The 16,914-nt window shown below is 61.0% G+C and overlaps 2 protein-coding genes across 14 annotated transcripts in view; both read right to left on the reverse strand.

Moving 5' to 3' along the window:
* Nucleotides 1-1,406, reverse strand: part of PPP3CC (protein phosphatase 3 catalytic subunit gamma) — a 36,425-nt gene extending 35,019 nt beyond the window's left edge. For 2 of the 4 annotated variants that reach the window (XM_040618085.1, XM_040618083.1), the window contains exon 1: nucleotides 1,194-1,406. In XM_040618085.1, the coding sequence (XP_040474019.1) occupies nucleotides 1,194-1,245 (52 nt within the window). In that variant the 5' untranslated portion in view covers nucleotides 1,246-1,406. The remainder of the gene's footprint in view (nucleotides 1-1,193) is intronic. The other 2 variants (XM_040618086.1, XM_040618084.1) reach the window with 1 other exon arrangement.
* A 1,919-nt stretch (nucleotides 1,407-3,325) lies between these two features.
* SLC39A14 (solute carrier family 39 member 14) lies at nucleotides 3,326-15,965 on the reverse strand. Of its 10 annotated transcripts, none has more exons than XM_040617949.1 (10): nucleotides 15,915-15,935; nucleotides 12,472-12,551; nucleotides 11,937-12,212; nucleotides 11,663-11,849; nucleotides 10,764-10,933; nucleotides 8,447-8,569; nucleotides 8,171-8,356; nucleotides 7,710-7,917; nucleotides 7,012-7,196; nucleotides 3,326-6,634 (listed from the first exon to the last, which is right to left on the reverse strand). In XM_040617949.1, exons 3-10 carry the CDS (start codon nucleotides 12,195-12,197, stop codon nucleotides 6,488-6,490), a joined length of 1,467 nt encoding a protein of 488 aa, XP_040473883.1. In that variant the 5' UTR covers nucleotides 12,198-12,212; nucleotides 12,472-12,551; nucleotides 15,915-15,935; the 3' UTR covers nucleotides 3,326-6,487. The 10 variants fall into 10 exon arrangements, with proteins under 10 accessions (XP_040473883.1, XP_040473888.1, XP_040473881.1 ...); XM_040617954.1 differs by lacking the exons at nucleotides 12,472-12,551; nucleotides 15,915-15,935 and adding exons at nucleotides 13,667-14,157; nucleotides 15,026-15,444; XM_040617947.1 differs by lacking the exon at nucleotides 15,915-15,935 and adding an exon at nucleotides 12,898-13,660.
* Between the last annotated feature and the right edge of the window lie 949 nt (nucleotides 15,966-16,914).

The raw sequence follows: 16,914 nt of genomic DNA on the forward strand, positions 1-16,914 counted from the left end.
TTTAACAACCGGGCGATTGTGTAACTTTGACAGCCGGGTGGCCCCTCGGCTACAGCGGTGGGCGCCGAGCAAAAGTTTAAGCGAGCGGGGATGTCCCCCCGCTGCGTGGGTATGATAACGGCACCGGATCGATTAGGGCAGCGAAACGTACATCACACGAGCCTCCTCCTGAGCCAGGAGTTTCTCAGCTAACGTTATTTCTCTCCTCGTTAACCGCTTGGGTGTCTTCTGCTCTTTTCAAAAATAGTACCTACTATAACGGGTCCCGAAGAGGGGGCCAGCTGGCACCCGCCTCGGGGCATCGCAAGAGCGAACAGGGCTTTGGGGGAGGCAAGACACAGGCAGGGAGCTGCTGGGAGAAGGGCAGGGTGGGCTCCCCCCCCCCCAAAATAAACCCTCACGGATACATGCAAAGCAAAGCCAGGCTCGCCCCCTCCCCCCCCCCCCCCCCCCCCACTCCTTCCACCCAAAGCACCCCAGGCTGGGGGGTGAGGACCTCGTGGGTGTGAGGGAGCAGCATCCCTGCCTCCGTCGCCCCCCTCTCCCCCCCAAGCCCACCGCCCCCGCCCTCCTGCAGGTGCTGGGCTCTCCGCAGGATGGGGAACCCCCCCCCCCCCCTTCGGCGGGGATGCCCCCCCCCAGCCCCGCCATCACCTGCAGGCTGCAGCCTCCTGCTCCCTGCGTGCCCGCAGCCCCGTGGGTCGGGGGTGGGGGGCTGGGGTGGGGGGGGTCCCCCCAGCGCATCACCCCCCTCTCAGCAGGATTCCCCCTCCCCTCCCTGCACCCCCCCCCACCCTTGCTCTGCACCTGCCTGAGGACCTGCAGCACAGAAAGGAGGGGGCTGGCAGGATTGCTCAGCCTCACAAAGCAGGGGTGCACCCCCCCCACCCAAAAACCCTGCCCCCCCCACCTGCCCTCACAGCAGGTGCCACCCCCGGCTCCCCTTAAAACACAGCCATGCCCCCCAAGGCAAAAGGTGCCCCCCAACCCCTCCTACCACACAAGGGGCGCCCCCCCCCCCCGCCCCCCAAGGATCCCCCCAAGGCGCGGCGCCCCCCCGGCACAGCCCCCCCGCCGGCCCAGCCCCCCCCCCAAGGGCTCCCTCAGCCCGGGGACCCCCCCCCGCGGGGTGTGTCCCCCCAGCGCGCCCCCCGCGCAGACAGGGGGCGCCCTCGCCGCCCCCGGCCCCTCACCCTTGACGATGCGCTCGGTGGTCGGCAGCTTGTTGTGGCCGCGCCCGGACATGGTGCCGGCCGCCGCAGCCGGGCCCGGCTCCCGGCCTCCCCCTCAAGGCGAGGGGGCGCAGCGGGGTGCTCCCGGCGTACCGAGCGGGCCCCGCTGGACGGGCTGGGTGATCCGCTGGCTGCCCCGGTGGCGGCGGCGGCGGCTCCGCTGCCGCACCCCCCCCCCCCCCCCGCCCGCCGCCACCACCACCACCACCACCACCACCACACCGCCCTCCTCCCTCTCTGTGAGTGTGTGTCCGTCCGTCTGTGTGTGTGTGTGTGTGTGTGTGTCTGTGCGTCCCCCGCGCGCGCGGCCACCGCGCACGCGCCGCCCCGCCCCGCCCCGCCGCGCACGCGCCTCAGCCCGCCGGGGGAAGCGGGGCGGCGTCACGTGGGCGCCCGGCGTCACGTGGGCGCTCCCAGCCCCTTCCTGCCGCCATCTTGGCAGGGGCAGAGGGTGTTGCTAGGCGACCGGGGGGGCGGGGCGGGGGCAACATGGCGGGAGGCCTGTGTGGAGAAGGGTGCGATGCGCATCACCCCCTGCCTTCCCGGCCTGGTTCAGGGCCAGGAGAGGAAGCGGGGGAAGCCGTACCACACAGCAATAAACCTCCGCTGCGCCCTTCTGCTAGAATGTGGTTGGGAAAAGCGCCCGCCGGGCGGGCGTGCAGCTCGCGGTGCGTTGGGGCGCGGGGGCGTGCGTTAAGGCTCCCGCCGCAAAGAGCACCGATACGGAGAAATAGTGCAAAACAGGGACAATAAACATCGATTGTGATGGTATACGCCTGCTCAAGGAGCGTAGGTATGGTGATTGGTCACGCAACCATATAGTTTTAAGGAAATACCTACTCTTCTTCCTCTAACAAAGGGGCTATTTATAAAAAGGATGAGAAACATTCCGATGTTGTCTAGAGATCTCCTCGCTAAAGAAAACCAGATGATCGACAGGGACATGAATTAGCTGCAAACTTGCAAGACCACCACATTCCAGGCAAAGGCCTGATAAGCTAATTAACATACGAAGCGAGAGTAGGTGGGTTTAGGTAACGAATATGTTATAGGCGTTAACTGAATATTCATTTGTTTTATTGTATAAATATGAGATGGTTCGTCACTTCAGGCATGCACGCTTGTGGTGGAGCGATCCCCCGTGAATCTGCGTGCAATAAACATACCTACTTTGTAACTTTCGAGTTACAGAGTTTAATTCCGTACCTCAGCACGAAGGGCTTGAGCTTGCCCGAGGGTGACCCCAGCCAGCACGGCCTGCTGGGTTTAGCCTTTTCACTGAGGTGGGTGACAAACTTGGCAGGTATTCACCAAAACATGCAGATGTTGCAGCAAAAATCAAGAGGCCACCCGAAGCCAAGATGCACTGCTGCCTGACAGCCGGCCTGGAAGCGCCGAGGAGGAGAGAAAGCATGTCAGATGCATGCTGCGACCTTTCTTCCTTAATAGAGCATTTATTTTTAAAAAACGCCGCAGACTTTCAAGATTTGTTTTCTCGAGCCGCAACAGGGTTTCTAAAAATTGTGCTTGCTGCTTGGAGCTGGAAGCTTGACGGTAATTGTATATAAAAAGGCAAAGAAAGCAAAGCAGAAAAGCAAAGTATGCTTTTTCTTTTTTTTTTTTTTTTTTTTTGCATGCAAGGTGGAGATGCAAGGACACAAATAACGCTGCTCTGAGTGAGGCTCCCTCGTGTGAGCTGGAGAGGAATACAGCATCCCACAGCCTCCGTCTAAAACCTCAGCTTCCCTCCAGCCAAACGTCAATGCTTGGAAATACATTAAAAAAAAAAAAAAAAAAAAATTAACAAGGGTTTTTCGACTCTTAAAGGCGACTCCTGGAGCTCTGTGCAAGGCGGGCAGGCGGGGGAGGGAGGGGGGGGGCTGTCAGTACCATCTTCTGTCAGGCGCGCCGCACTGCACAGCCCTGGAAATTGGGGCTGGAAAAACGGGATTGCATCACCCAGCCCTTCCAGCCTGGCTCAAACCCTTCCCCTTGGAAAAATCCTGAAGCAGCAGAGCTCCCACCCCTTCACACCCCAATCAGCTCTGGCCACGGGGAGGTTTCTGCTGCTGGAGCACGCCTGCGACCCTCCGTCATTACAGAATATATTTTATTTATGGAATTTTACAAATAACTTTACAATTCACGTGACATAAGTTATGTTCTTTGTTTCAACGCGTATCTCTTACAACACCTGAGTTACTGAAATACTGAGATGGAACTTGAGCTTTGAACCGGACACAGGAGGGGAAACATGGATGAAAATCCGTAACAAGCTCAATTTGGGTTGCTTTCCCTCCTCGTCCTCCTGCCTGCCCCATCCCTTCCCCGAAGGCGGGTACCAGCCTGCCCGAGCCAGGGACAGCAGCTCTCTCCCACCGCTCCTTCAGCAGAGGGAGGGTCCCTCTCTGCGAGGAGCCTTGTTTCTCCGAGGGGCTTCACCCCCAAATTTCTGGGTTGCAGATTTCTCAAAGTCAACTCAGTTAGCAAGAAACAGGGTTAAACTCGAAACGAGAAGACAACGGACTCATGATACCCACCATGTGCCGGGGGGGCCTGTACCGGCTCCCGGGAAGCCAAGAGTCGGTCCTTGCCACACTTCCAGCCCTCGGGGACGCAGAGGACCTCCCAGGCACAGCCTGCAAATGCCTCACGGTCCCCAGGGGACAAATGACATGATTTCCCCTGCCCTTCACCTCCAACGCAGAGGCTTTTCCATCCGCCTGCACCGCTGAACTGCTCCTGCCAGCCCCGACTTGGCCCTGGCAGCGCTACGGCTGCCCTCTGCCCCGTGGACAGCCGCCAGCGACACGGTGTTTTCCAAATGCTTCCTTGAGAGAGAAGAGAGAGGGCACATATGCCATTCAAAGGACTCAATTTTTCCACATCAAGTCAGACGGGGCCGCCTGCAGCTCTCTCAAGCGGGGGAAGAGCGTTTCCGATACCACTCTCCTCCCAACTACTGAGAAATTAGCAGCAACCTAAAGCAGGGGTAATGACTGCGAGGTGCTGCAGAGGTGGCTGGGTGCCCGAGCCAGGACAGACCATGCTGCTCCCAGGCGGCTCTGTCCCAGGGAGCAGCCGCAGAAGGAAAAGTGATTTACAACGACTGTCCGCACGAACAAGAGACGCTGCACGGGAAAAAAAGCAGAGCCCCGCTCTCCTTGAAGGCATCACCAACGGCAGCAAGCGGCCCGAAGACCATGTGGTACCTCCGGGTTGGAGAGTGCTCCCAAGAAGGCTCCCTGCTCCTCGACATGCTGAGATTTAACTTTCTGGGTGCAGGACAAAGCCAACAGCCTCCTGGGTGCCAAGGGGACAATGCCTGCCCTAGCCAAAGCCACCGAGAGCAGAGGTGCCAATCCAGGAGGATACCGGCAGTGCCACATCTCAACAGGCAGAGACCGAGGGACACAGTGACAACTGTCAGGAGCCTAAGAGGAACATCATCCAGCTGGTACCTAAGGCAAATTAGGAACTACAGTGAGGTACTAGCAGCCAGCAATCAAACCAGGGTACAACGCTGCCGGATGGTGCTGAGCCTGCCCCAGGCCGTGCCAAGGACTGAGGTCCCTCGTTTCTCTTGCGATGGGCAGGAAGAACACCCGGCACACCCTCTGCTTTGCTTTCCAACAAGGGTGGAAGGCGTGGGGAGCCTCAGCTTCAGCCCCCAGTGGCGAGCAGCACCGAGCCGAGGTGGCAGGATGGCTGTCACCCCGTCACACACCAGTCACGGCCACCTGCACAGGCAGGGAGTGAAGGAAAACACCCAGTGACAAGCCATCCCTGGCACGCATGCCAAAGCACTTCCCAAAGCCACCAGCACCACTGCTTCATCCCAACCCAGCGCCAGCGCCACCAGGGTAAGCTGCCTGAATTGGCTCCCGTTTACCAGCATGGCCACAAACCCCCCCACTGCCAGGTGCAGGATAAGGCTTGGGGGGAGAAGAGGGTGCAAGGGAACCTCAAGCAACACAGGTGGGGCGGGCAACATTATCAATATGATAATAAGTCAATTCACCTAGTGAATCTGGGGAAAGCCAGCCCAGAAGCAGAGCTGTGAAGTGCCTGTAACACCCTTCTCTGACTACTCCCTAAGGCTGGAAACACACAACCTAAAGAGGTTCACAGTCTATTTTTTTTTTCTTTTTTTAAAAAAAAAAAAAAAAACAACCCACACCCCACCACCACCCTACCCTAAACCTCAGCAATTCAGCAGCATCAGTGTTTAAAAACCAGCGTCCCTTCTCAGGTGCCCAGGGTGAGCTTGGTCACAGCCTAAGGACCGATCCCCTGGGCTGGGGAGCCTGTGGGTGGGCAGGGGCTCACCGTCCGGCTCTGCCCTTGCCCCACGTTGCCCTCACGCCCTTCTCGCCAGCGTTGCCATGTGGCTGCCCTCACAGGAGAAGGTTGGGGGCTTTTCCCCCCACCATACAGCAGCAGGGACCTAAGGGAGGTAAGGGCATCCTGCTAGCCTTCTCCCAGCCACTGCCCCACGCCAGCCTGTGTGTCAGTCCGACCCGCATGAGGCGTGGTTTGGTGTCCTCTGCTCCAAGCGCTGACACCCAGAATGTGCTTTTTAGAAAAAAAAAATAAACCAAAACCCTCTTCACCCTGCTGCTTCTCCCAGGGCATCGTTCAGGCTGACAAGGCAGAACAGGAGCAAAACCAGACGTGGCTCCAGAGACACGCTTCTGAAGACAGCAGGGGTGATGCTCAAATCGTGAGTTGTGTTCCCCGAGCCTCCTCTTCCTCAGCAGCCCTCCATGCTTGGAGAGCACAGCTCTGAGGACTGGCTGGTAGGTAACTCTCCGAGAAGGGTCTGTCCCAGTCTGTCCCCATCACGCACCCCCTGCAAAGGGGTCAGGAGAGCGTCACATCCCATCGCACCGCTCCGAGCGCAAGGAGGGGAGCAACACGGCTAGAGGAGCTCCTGTCTCCTAACTCCATCCTTCCCAGGAGATGTGAGGAGGGAAGGGATATGACACTGGAAAAAGATCCTCTGGTCAGTTCGGTCCTACGGGAAAGGGGATTAAGTTCCCCTCAGCCTTAAACCAAAATAAAATTAAGTCTGTGGAATAGCTTTAAAAGCAATGCCTCTTCTGTAGTGTGATGTCAGTGCCCGCGAAGGTACCGTCGTATGCTTGCAGCAGAAAAAGAAAAGAAAAAAAAAAAAAAAAAAAAAAGAAATGCCCCTTCCCCCCCAAAAAAAAAAGAATGGAAAAACGGGAACATGGCTGCGAGCTGGGCTGGTCCTACCCTATCTGGATCTGGCCAGAGTACATGGTGAGCAGCACCATGATGGTGAACCCTGTCAGCAGCCCTGCGTTCTGGATGGCGAAGGTGATCAGCGTGCTGCCGTTCTGCTCGTCCTCCTGGCTGACCTCATTCATTTCGGGGAACTGCGGGGGAAGAGAAAGCGATGGCAGGGCTCAGCAACAGGAGCGGCTCTGTCCTTCCCTGCTACTTCCCACCTTGTGCCACTATCCCGGCAAATATTCACCACCCGTCCCAGGGCTCTCAGCCAGGTCACCGCACCACCAGCCCAGGAGGCAAAGCAAAGCGGAGGTGAACACCGGCCACTACAGACAGCACTCGCATTTGCCAGGAGGACACAGCAAACGTCCCCCTGCGCTCTCCATGCCTGCCTTGCCTCCAAGCTGAGGGCAAGCCAGAGCTCTTCCTAGGCAGGCCAAAAAAAAAAACAACCAAACAACAAAATAAAAACCTGGCAAGGTCCTGACCGCACACCCGGCAGCCCCCTGGGCTCAGCACTTACCATGTCAGCCAGCGCTATGTACAGAAACATCCCTCCAGCCAGAGCGAAGATCCAGTTGGCAGAGAAGTGGCTGCCAGCCACGATGCCAAAGGCCAAGCCCACATAGCAGCAGCAGGCGGAGATGAAGTTGAAGAAGAGCGCTTGGCGGATGGTCATCCCGGCGTTCAGCAGGATAACGAAGTCCCCTGGGGGAGAAGAGGATGGGGAGGATGAGGAGGGAGGGGGCTGTCACTGGGCAGGCAGCAGCATCGGGCCAGCACCGAGGCGCTCGTGTTCAGCGCTTGGTTTTGCCCAAGGTCAAGCGTGGGCTCCCCGTGCCCGCTGGAGCCGGGCGCTGACCACACCAGCTGCCTGCCAGCGCCTGGCCCTGCCTGCGCATAAATTTCAGACATTCAAACCCAAACCGCTGCCTGCCTCCCCCCTCCCAAACCAACGAGGTGTTGGGTTTTTTCTTCAGATGTCTCCATCTAAATTTAAATCTCAGACATCATATTACCTCGTTATTTTTAGAGTGGCGATTACTCAGTGTAGCTTACAGCCTTGCCTTGCCTCCCCCCCCCCCACCCGCATCATTACTCTGTTTATTCCACCCCACATTTGCCTTTCTCTTGAGAAAAAACAGATAGGACGAGGAAAGCGGCAGGGTTAGCATTAAAGAGGGACAAGTTCTTTCTTGCTTTCCCCGAGGACTCACGTACCCAGCTCGTGTGGGAACTCCTCACAGAGGATGGCCACAGAGGTGCTGATCCCTTGGAAGACGGAGACGGTAAAGGAAGCCCCGATGGCCAACCCATCGATGAAGTTGTGGAGGCCGTCGCTGAGGGTGATCATCCACGCCAGCGTGCCGATGTCGGAGTACCGCACCTCCTTCAGCCAGTAACACGCGCTCTGGGAGGCCTGCAGGTCCTGCCACAGCACCCCAGCTCAGCACCCAGACAGTCTGGGGGCATCACTGCTTCTTCCACCGGTCAGGGGAACCCACCCTTCCACGCATTAAATCCACAAAAGGCTTGACCCGAGCCGTTTGCTTCCCACCACCCACAGAGGACAGAGGAGGGAGGTGAAATGGGCTTCAAAACTGCTCTTCTTCACTGACAGGCAAGTCAGGTTTTTCATTTTCCACATGCCCGCCCGCAGCCGCACAGGACGAGGTACTAACCTGGACAGACAGGGAGCCCACCACAACCTTCTCATCACCAGATGGGGTCTTGCACTCCAGCTCGCTGGTTATGTGTGGGATCATGTGGTCCAGGTCCCCGTTCTGCAGCTTCTCAGTGATGCCCTCCTCCTGGTCCTTCTTGGATGGCAGAGCCTCAGGGCCGTAGTGGCTGTGCCCATGGTGATGCTGCAGGACAGGGGGATTCACGGGTGTCAGCTGCCCCGCCATTTCTACCATTCGCCCCCCGGCCCCCCAGCAGCCCCTGCTCAGCCTCACCTGGTCCTTCTGCTTTAGGAGCATCTTCAGGACCTTCTCTGTGAAGAAGAAGAGGTAGAAGCCTCCAAACACCACAGCGGATTTGGAAACGTAATAATCTTCTTGAGGGTTGAACCCAAACGCCTGCAGGCAACAGGGGACAAGTGACAGGCCTGAGGAACAGTCTCTGGTAGCATGCTTTGTCTGCCTCTGCCCCGGCACCTCTGGGGCAACATCGGTGCTTTCTGACCTCTCTCTAAGCAGCAGCTGCTTTGGGGACAAGCTCAGAAGATGCCTTCATGCACCTTTAATCTCCCTCAGTCCCCCAGCCGAGCCAGCTGTGCCCCAAGGCATTGGATCCACCACCCTGCACTGGAGCAGGGATGGTAAAAGCAGGCTTAGAAAGCCTTCGCTGTCTCAGCACAAAGGCCAAAGGCAATAAAATAGTGCTCCTCTGCTTGAAGCAGACTGGAGGTCTCCCTGGAGCAATTCCCTTCCAAAGAGGGGTGAAATGCCAGCTCCAACTGCAGCCCCGATGGGCTTCCAGCCTCCCTACCTCGCTCTCGGCTCCCCTCCGACGCCGCCTTCCCCTTCTCCAGCCAGCGAGCGCCCAGAGAGAAACAGCCCCCGAGAGAGAGAAAAGGACAGACCCAACGGTCCTCACCCTACCTCGGGAATGAGCTGGAAGAGGGCGTTGGAGTAGAGAGTTCCAATCGCCAGAGCTATGAAGTAGAGGAGCAGCCGCTTGTAAAAGGTCTTCTTCATGAAGGGCACCACGCTGGCTCCCACCAGCGAGCAGAGGGAGATGACGGTGACGCAGAGGAAACCGTAACCCCAGACTGCGGCGTGCGTGCCAAACCCACCCCGGGGGAATCGGACGAGGGGAGGTTGTCGGAGGGGAAGGAGATCAACGTGGGGAAGCAGAGGGAGGGGAAGAAATCCACGCCAAAAGGAAAGAGAGAGGAGGGAGGGAGAAGGGGGGAGAGAAGAGGACATTCATTAGTGATTTCTTGTTCATCTGGCAGTGGTTCAAGAGCGGTGAACCTGGTGCTGAGTGGCTCTGGATATGGCTCTTTGGGAAGGGTTGGAGGGACAGCCCGCTGCGGGGCTCACACAAACTGGGAGAGCAGCCCTCCCTGGGAGCAGGCAGCTCTCTTGGTGCTGGGCTGGAGCTCAGTTTTGGCAGCCAGGCTGTTTCAGAGCCAGCACCCCAGCTCTGCTCCCTGAGCCCCACAGGACATCAGGCTGCCGTTCCAGTGCCACAGAGCGCCGAGGTCCCCTGAGCATCTCTCATACGCTCCATCCTCGTCCTGCAGCCCGGAGAGATGCAGCCGGTCCCCGCAAGCCATGCTGGGATGCTCCGACTGACGGCGAGGGTGGAGCGTACGTAAGGCATTTCAATTCCTGGCAGATCAGGAAATATAGGCGCTTGGTTTTTACGTTCGGCAAATAAAAGTCACAGTTCTGGAGCTGAAAAGAAGCCTGGAAAAAAAAACATCCCTCCCCCACCACGGATGAAGCGTTTGCTGCCTGATGGCAAAGCAGGCAACACCGGAGAGGGGCAAAACTCAGAGGGAATTTTAAGGCTGGATGCGCAGGAGCTCGGATCCAGCTCATCATCTACCCAGGAGCCACAAGCGTTCTGCAAAGCCACCTGGACCAGGGAACCGAGGAGGCACACGTGTTTTGAAAATGTCCAATCTGAGAGCGTGTGGGTGTATTTATCCAACTCCGGAACTGTGCAATTACAACACAATTAATTTGCGATATATCGGTCGGTCCCATCAGAGCACCAGGAAACCTCGCGTAAGCCTAGACCCTTGCAGGAACATCAGCCTTGTAAATCAGGGGGGGAAAAAAAAGGCAATTAAAACATTTGTAAAAGGTGGATGACTCAAGAGGAAACTGGTGCTTCTCTGGGCTGTTACACCGATACTTCCTCTGCCTCGCATTTCTTTCCATCCAGCTCATGCCAGTGCCACATCTCAGCGGCCTCAGAGCACATCCCTCCAAGGGATAAACGCCCTTGCGAAGGCAGACACAGCCCACGGGGCAGGAGCAAACAGCTTCTCCCAGCACCTTCCCAGACTTCAGACCTAACCAGCAGCACTGCAAGGACCCAGCAGGGCTGGAGGACACCTCCTCCCCGCACTGCCTGTGCACTCGAGAGGGTTTCCTGGTGCTCAAGAGGGGCGAGAAAAGCCCTGCAGAGCCCCTGAGACAAGCCCTCAGCCTCGGGTGGTGGAGGGGTCGGTACGATTCGGCAGGGTGGAGGCAGAGAGGGTGCCTGGAGAGTTGCCCTCGGAGATGGGAGAGAGGCAGGGACTTTCTACCGCACCTCTGGGATGAGCTGGAAGAGCGCGTTAGAGAGCAGCGTGCCGATGGAGAGCGCGATGAAAAACGTGAGGACCCGGCTGAAAAAGGCCTTCTCGGTACACGGTACGATGAAGACTCCGAGCAGGGAGGCCACGTTAATCATTGACACACTGAGAAAACCAAAGCCCCACACTGCGGAACGAGAAGAAACGAGGGCCAGACATTACCGAGGCTCTCGGCGCGGGGAGACGGGGAGGACCCCGAGACCCTGGATTTGGGCAGGTAGAAGAGGCTGGCTCCGGGTCTATGCCCCCACGCCGGGGCCGGCCTCGCGGCACCGGAGTGTCTCTCCCAGCGCTCTGGATGCTTCAACTACAACAAAAACCGTCATTTTTTGTTGCAGGGCAGGTGGAAACGAAACCACCAGGTTCCTTGGAAGAGCCAACCCCAGCCCCACGGCCTGGGAGAAGCCAGTGCTGTGCTCAGGACAGCTGATCCAAGACCTTGGGCATCGTCAGGACCTGGATGCATGGAAGCTCATTTAGCATCCGCTGGTGGCTGGAGGCCTGCAGGTCCCTAAACGTGCCAAGTCACCCTCTCCCACCCACGAGGGCTCGCAGGAAGGTGCCCCCTTTACCCAGCTATCCCGGCGAGCCGTGCTAGGCACAGCCCTGACCCGCGGTGTGTGTAACCGGGGGGCAAAACCATGCTGCGAGCCCACAGCACAAAGTACACCGAGGAAAACCCGTCAGGACTCCCTGCCGCTGCAGGCAAGCTGCCTCCTTTTGTCTCTGCCAGACCGCCTGTGTCCCAGAGCGGAGAACGGGAACTGGCTGTCCCGCAGGTCCCGGGGTGCCTCATGCCCCGAGCTCCGTGCCCAGGGACGGGCAGCGCTCATGCCCCCCCCGGTTCCCCACTTACCTTCGGCCGAGCTGGGTCTGCTCTCCTCCGTCTGCTCGTTTTCCTCATTTTCCAGGTTCTCAGAGGCGCACGCCCTCGACTCCAGCTGCTGCAGGATGGTGGGGCAAAACTCCTTGAACTCGCTGTGCCCCACGGCGGAGCCCTCGCTCAGGTTGTGGATGGCAAAAAGCTCGACGGAGCTGAAGCACTGCGGAAGGGAAGACGCAGGCACGTGCCTTGAGACTCCCGCAGCAACATGAGGAGGCTCTGGGGGTCTGCAGAGCCCCTGCCTTACCCGGGAGAGGTTCACATGCTGCTGCGGTGGCTGGGAGGCGTTGGCGTGCCCCACTCCCACGTCCAGGCGGTTCAGCAGGGCCTTGAGCTGCTTCAGGCTCAGGGTTTCGCTCTCACCGTACCGCTGGAGGAGATCCTGCAGGAAGGAGGCTGCGGAGAGCGCCGGTCCCACGGCATCCCTGCCTGCCCAGACCCGTGGGCAGGGGAGAAGGCAGAGCAGCACGAGCAGGCAGCAGCCCCGGGAGTCTGTGCTGGGGGTCATGGTGTCTCAGGGATGCTGGAAGAGAAGCCAGGCGCTGCCGTTAGCTTCAGCATCCACAGCAGCTCTGACCACCGCTCTTCCACCCACGTCTCCATCAGGAGAGGGCAGGTTTCTTCCCCAGAGAGCCCCAGGCCCAGGAGGGACACAGGTTTGCGCAGAGCTGAGAGCACCCAGATCCCGAGGGGGGGACTTGGCACCTTCCCACAAGCTCCTTCTCCACCCTGAGCCAAACGCCCGGCACCACCTCCCCAAGCGCCCCGCTCCCCCGGCTCACCCTAGCCGTGTGCCGAGGGGTGGGGGGCTGCCGGAACGCGGCTCCCGGGGGCTCTCCAGCTCTGCAGCGCCTCGGGATCCCTGGGGAAGAGCAGCCAGTGGTCGGAAAGCAGGCAGCAGCGTGCAGGCAGGGCTGCAACGGGGATCCCAACGCGTGCCTCTGCCAGCGGCACAGCCGGCAAACCCCAGCAGCAAATACCAGCGCCAGCACCGAACCCAGCTCTCCGCGGGGCGAGGGACTCACGCACCAGCCTCCCCCCCCCCCGACTAATGCCACGTTGGGTCCCCCTCATACCACTGAGGCTGGGACACGCACCCCTCAGGGACCTCTACCCACCCACGCTGGCGTTCGGAGAACACGGGAGCCCAGGGGCCAGAGGTGGCATTTTCATTAGGTTATATTTTAACTACGATAATTACAACGAACCGGTCCTTCCCAGCCACAACTGTAGATGCCTTTAGAGTATTTGCCTAGAATCAATCCTTGCCCTCTCCGCTCCTTTCAAATAAGCCGAGAATCAATAAAAGCGGGGTGGTGGAGACCGGGGGAGCTGGGGTTCACCCGCCAGCACATGTTGGGGGCAAAGGAAGGGGCTCAAGAGAGAGGGCGGGTGGCCAGGCACGACCTGCACGTCCACCCTGGGCACCACCCAAGAGGCTGGAGCGGGGCCCAGGCTGCCTTCCTGGAAAAGCTTCACGGAAAGGTGGATGGTGAATTTGGGATTCGCAAGGACAAGCAGAAAATAAGTCGCTACCCACAGCTTCCATGCACCCGGCTGCCATCCTGTTCCCAGCCCGGGGCTCCGCTTCTCTCCCAGGGGTTTGGGCACACGCTGCCTCGTGGTTTCCTCTTCCCAGAGGCTCCTTCGGGGTTTGCAGCCCCGGGATGGTTCCTGTCCCATTGCGCACGGGGCCCCATCCAGCCCAGTCTGCCCTGGCACAGGACCTGCCACCCCAGCCAAGCCATGCTCCCGCCGGCCACTCCGGCATCGCGCCACAATCACCCTGTGCTGACGGTTTGCAGATTTCGGTCTCCTCCAAAAACAAGCCCAAGACATTTTTGAAGCCCGGCCAAACAATTGTTCTGAAAATAACCTGGGGCCGGGTTTGCAAGGCACGGGGCAGCAAGGCCAAGCACGGCGGGACCCCGTTTCCCCTCCAGGACACCCACATTCCCGCAGGTTTTACAAGCTTACCACCACTTTGCGAGCTTTGTTCTCCAGGAGAGCTCGCAGGCCTGGGAGGTTTTAGCTACCTCCTGCCAGAGCTTAGCTCGGATGCTTTGGCTTAACCCCTCTCCTCCCAAAATGGGGGGGGGGGGGACACCTCATCTGGGGAGGTGCTGGCAACACCCTGCTCGGTGGGGGTACCCGAAGGACCTCTGCCTCTTCAGCACCCCCACAGCAAGAGCTGGACACCTTCCCCTGCCTCCCCCCTATCCAAATCCACCCTTCCAGACCAGTCCTCCCTGGGCAGTGCCCCGTGGTTGCAGCCACCAGCCCAGGTGGCCACGTGGGACATCTGGGTGGCTGGTGCCTCCCACAAGGTACACAAGCGCTGGCACACAGCCTACGGTGGCAAAGGCCTGTCCCGGTGGCACCGTACCCCAGGATGGGGATGTTGGGTGCCTTTCCCTCTCCGTGCCGGCTGAGCGCTCCCCACGTCCCTCGCCTTGTCGGGAGCCACCCTGCCCAGAACACACCGATTATCACCGACCCGTGCCACGGCACGCAGCCCTCTCCAGTGCCGAAATCGCCCCTGGGGTTTCTCCCAAAAACCGGGCTGAGCCAGGTGCACCCAGGGTGGAAAACCGGACCTCAACTTTTACCCAGCTGCCAAACAAAAGGCAGGAAGCGGTTTGCAGGCAGAGCCGGGCAGGGGTTGGAATTGTACGGGCTCGCTGAGGGTTTAGTGCAGAAAAAAGGTGGAGGAGCTGCCCCTTGGGGCAAAAAGGGCTCCAAGTGGAAAAATCCCGGGGGTTTCTGACCCCCTGAACATCACAGGGAGCCAAGGCAAGGCAGGAGGGTGCCAAACGCACCCAAACGCCCGCAACCGGGGGGCAAAGGGGAGCTGCAGCAAACACCCCGGGCACACAGAGCCCTGCTGTGGTCTCTCCATCACTGCTGCCAGCCGAGCGTGACCCCGCGCCCCCGCCAAAGCCCCCCGGCCTCCTGCCCACTACCTTCAAGGGCGTCCTCTTGCCGGCCACGGGACCTGCTCCTGGGGCCCCGAGAGCCGTGGTGCCGCGCACAGCCCAGCGCCTGACCTACTTTATCGCTCGCTGCCGCGCTGGGACCGGGCACAGGGAACAGACCTCTGCCACAGGAAGGGGATGCCCGGGCGGGCATCCCACGGGACGTGCCCTGGAGCGATGCCCAGCCGTATCGAGCGCGTAAAGGAGCTGCCCCGGCCAGGCAAAGCCCCCCTTCTTTCCCATCTTCCTTGGGTTGACTTCCCAGAGCTCATCGATCCCGGCTGCAAACCACCCCCCACCCCCCTCCAACCGGGAAGGTGACACCGGGAACAAGGAACGCTGGCAAAGCTGAGCACACGACCTCGGCGACGTCAGCCCCGCGCCAGACGCTTCCCGAAATCCCATGCATGGACAGCTCGGTGTCGCAAACCTGGAGGGGGGAGGCAAAACCCCAAAACCTCACCGGTCTGCCCCCCACCTCCTCCCGGGCGGTTTGCAGCCTGAGATCCCGACCTCCTGCCCGGGCAAAAGCCGCTCCACGTGTCTGGCAGCACAGGCAGGAGCTGCCCGTTGGCAGGGAGAGTTTCCATGCCCTGGGGCACGTTGGTACCCGGGGGAACGATGACGACGACGACAACGACGACACAGCAGCGTCCCCCCCGCTCCCCCTGCCTGGCTCCAGTTCCTTGTCCTTTAATTTCCCCGACCCCCCTGCCCACAGGCCCTGGTGCAGGCAGGTGGGCAGCAAAACCAGCTACCAGGAGCTTCTCCGGCTATTCCACCCCACACAGCCCCCCAAGTCCTGTCCTGGGACCCCCTGCGTGACCTGCCTGCTGCTGCTCCCCCCAGCCCTGCCCCATCCAGACACCAGTCCCCATCCCACTGCTGCTCCCCAGCCCTGCCTGGACCCACAGCGAGTCCTGGTGGTGCCAGACCCCACAGCTGGGTCTCCCACCCCACAGTCCACCGTTGCCTGCACCCTCACTTGGTCCCAGACCCCACGGGCAGGCCCAAAGCGAGTCCCATAGCTGCCCTCAGGCCTCAGGACCGGTCCTAGACACCGTCCTGGACCCCACAAGCCGGTCCTGGGCCCAACAGCTGGTCCCTGCATCCTTCCCTGCATCCCTCCCTGCATCCGCATCCCAGAGCCCGGGGCCCGCCCCGGACCGGTCCCCCGCGGTGCCCCGGCCCCGTAGCCGGTCCCCGGCCCGCTCCCCACCCCGGCCCATCCCGGCCCATCCCGGCCCTACCTCGCGCTCCCGCTCCCGCTCCCGCCGCCGCCCGGGCCGCCCGGTCCCGGCCGCGCAGGGCGCACGCTCGGCCGGCGGCACGGGGAGCGCTCCCATTGGCCGGCGGCACCCCTGGCCCCGCCCCGCCTTGGCCCCGCCCCCACGCTGTGCAGCGCCGGGCACCGCGTCCGCCGCGTGGCACGGCCGGGGGGGGGGCACCGGGCACCCCCACGGACCCCCCCCACCCCCTGGGGGCACCGGGCACCCCACGGACCCCCCACCCCTGGGGGCACCGGGCACCCCACGGACACCCCACCCCTGGGGGCACCGGGCACCCCACAGACACCCCCCACAAACACCCCCTGGGGACATGGGACACCCCACGGACTCACACACACCACACCCCCCGGGGGCACGGGGCACCCCACAGACCCCCCCAGATCCCCCGAGGGGACACAGGGCACCCCACAGACACCCCCCAAGCACCCCCTGGGGGCATAGGGTACACCACGGACCCCCCAAACACCAACTGGGGGCATGGAGCACCCCACAGACCCCCCAGGGGACATGGGATACCCCACAGAGTCCCCCAAGCACCCCCTGGGGGCATAGGGTACACCACAGACGCTCCCAAACACCCTCTGGGGGCACAAGGTACCCCATGAACCCCCTCAAACACCCCTCAAGGGCACGGGGCACCCCACAGACCCCCCCCAAGCATCCCTTGGGGGCACCCCACAGACCCCTCCCAGGTGGACCCCGTGGCCACTTCTCATGGGGTACAGGGTGCTGCACAGCCAGCCCCCCCCCCCCCCCCCCCCCCAGCCAAGGACCCTGTGTGGGCATGGGGCACCCCAGAGACCCCACCCAAGGGGACACCCACGCCAGGAACTCCCCTGGAAGGGACCCAAGGGGCTCCAGGGGTGGGGGGCTGAGCCCGCCAGCCAAGGGCTGTCCCACTTCTCCCGGTGCCAAGGAGCCGGGAAGGACAAGGCAGCCTTTCTCCGCGCTGGCAGCAGCG

The sequence above is a fragment of the Falco naumanni genome, chromosome 19 (genome assembly GCF_017639655.2).
Source record: "Falco naumanni isolate bFalNau1 chromosome 19, bFalNau1.pat, whole genome shotgun sequence".
NCBI classification, from domain to species: Eukaryota; Metazoa; Chordata; class Aves; order Falconiformes; family Falconidae; genus Falco; species Falco naumanni.

Excerpts from the sequence above, each read along its gene's own strand:
- SLC39A14 (XM_040617953.1), bottom strand. The coding sequence starts at position 12,197 with ATGACCCCCAGCACAGACTCCCGGGGCTGCTGCCTGCTCGTGCTGCTC. Across the intron at positions 8,357-8,446 it reads TCCTAAAGCAGAAGGACCAG|CATCACCATGGGCACAGCCA; the intron begins GTGAGGCTGAGC and ends CCTGTCCTGCAG. Across the intron at positions 6,635-7,011 it reads ACATAGCGCTGGCTGACATG|TTCCCCGAAATGAATGAGGT; the intron begins GTAAGTGCTGAG and ends CTTCCCCCGCAG.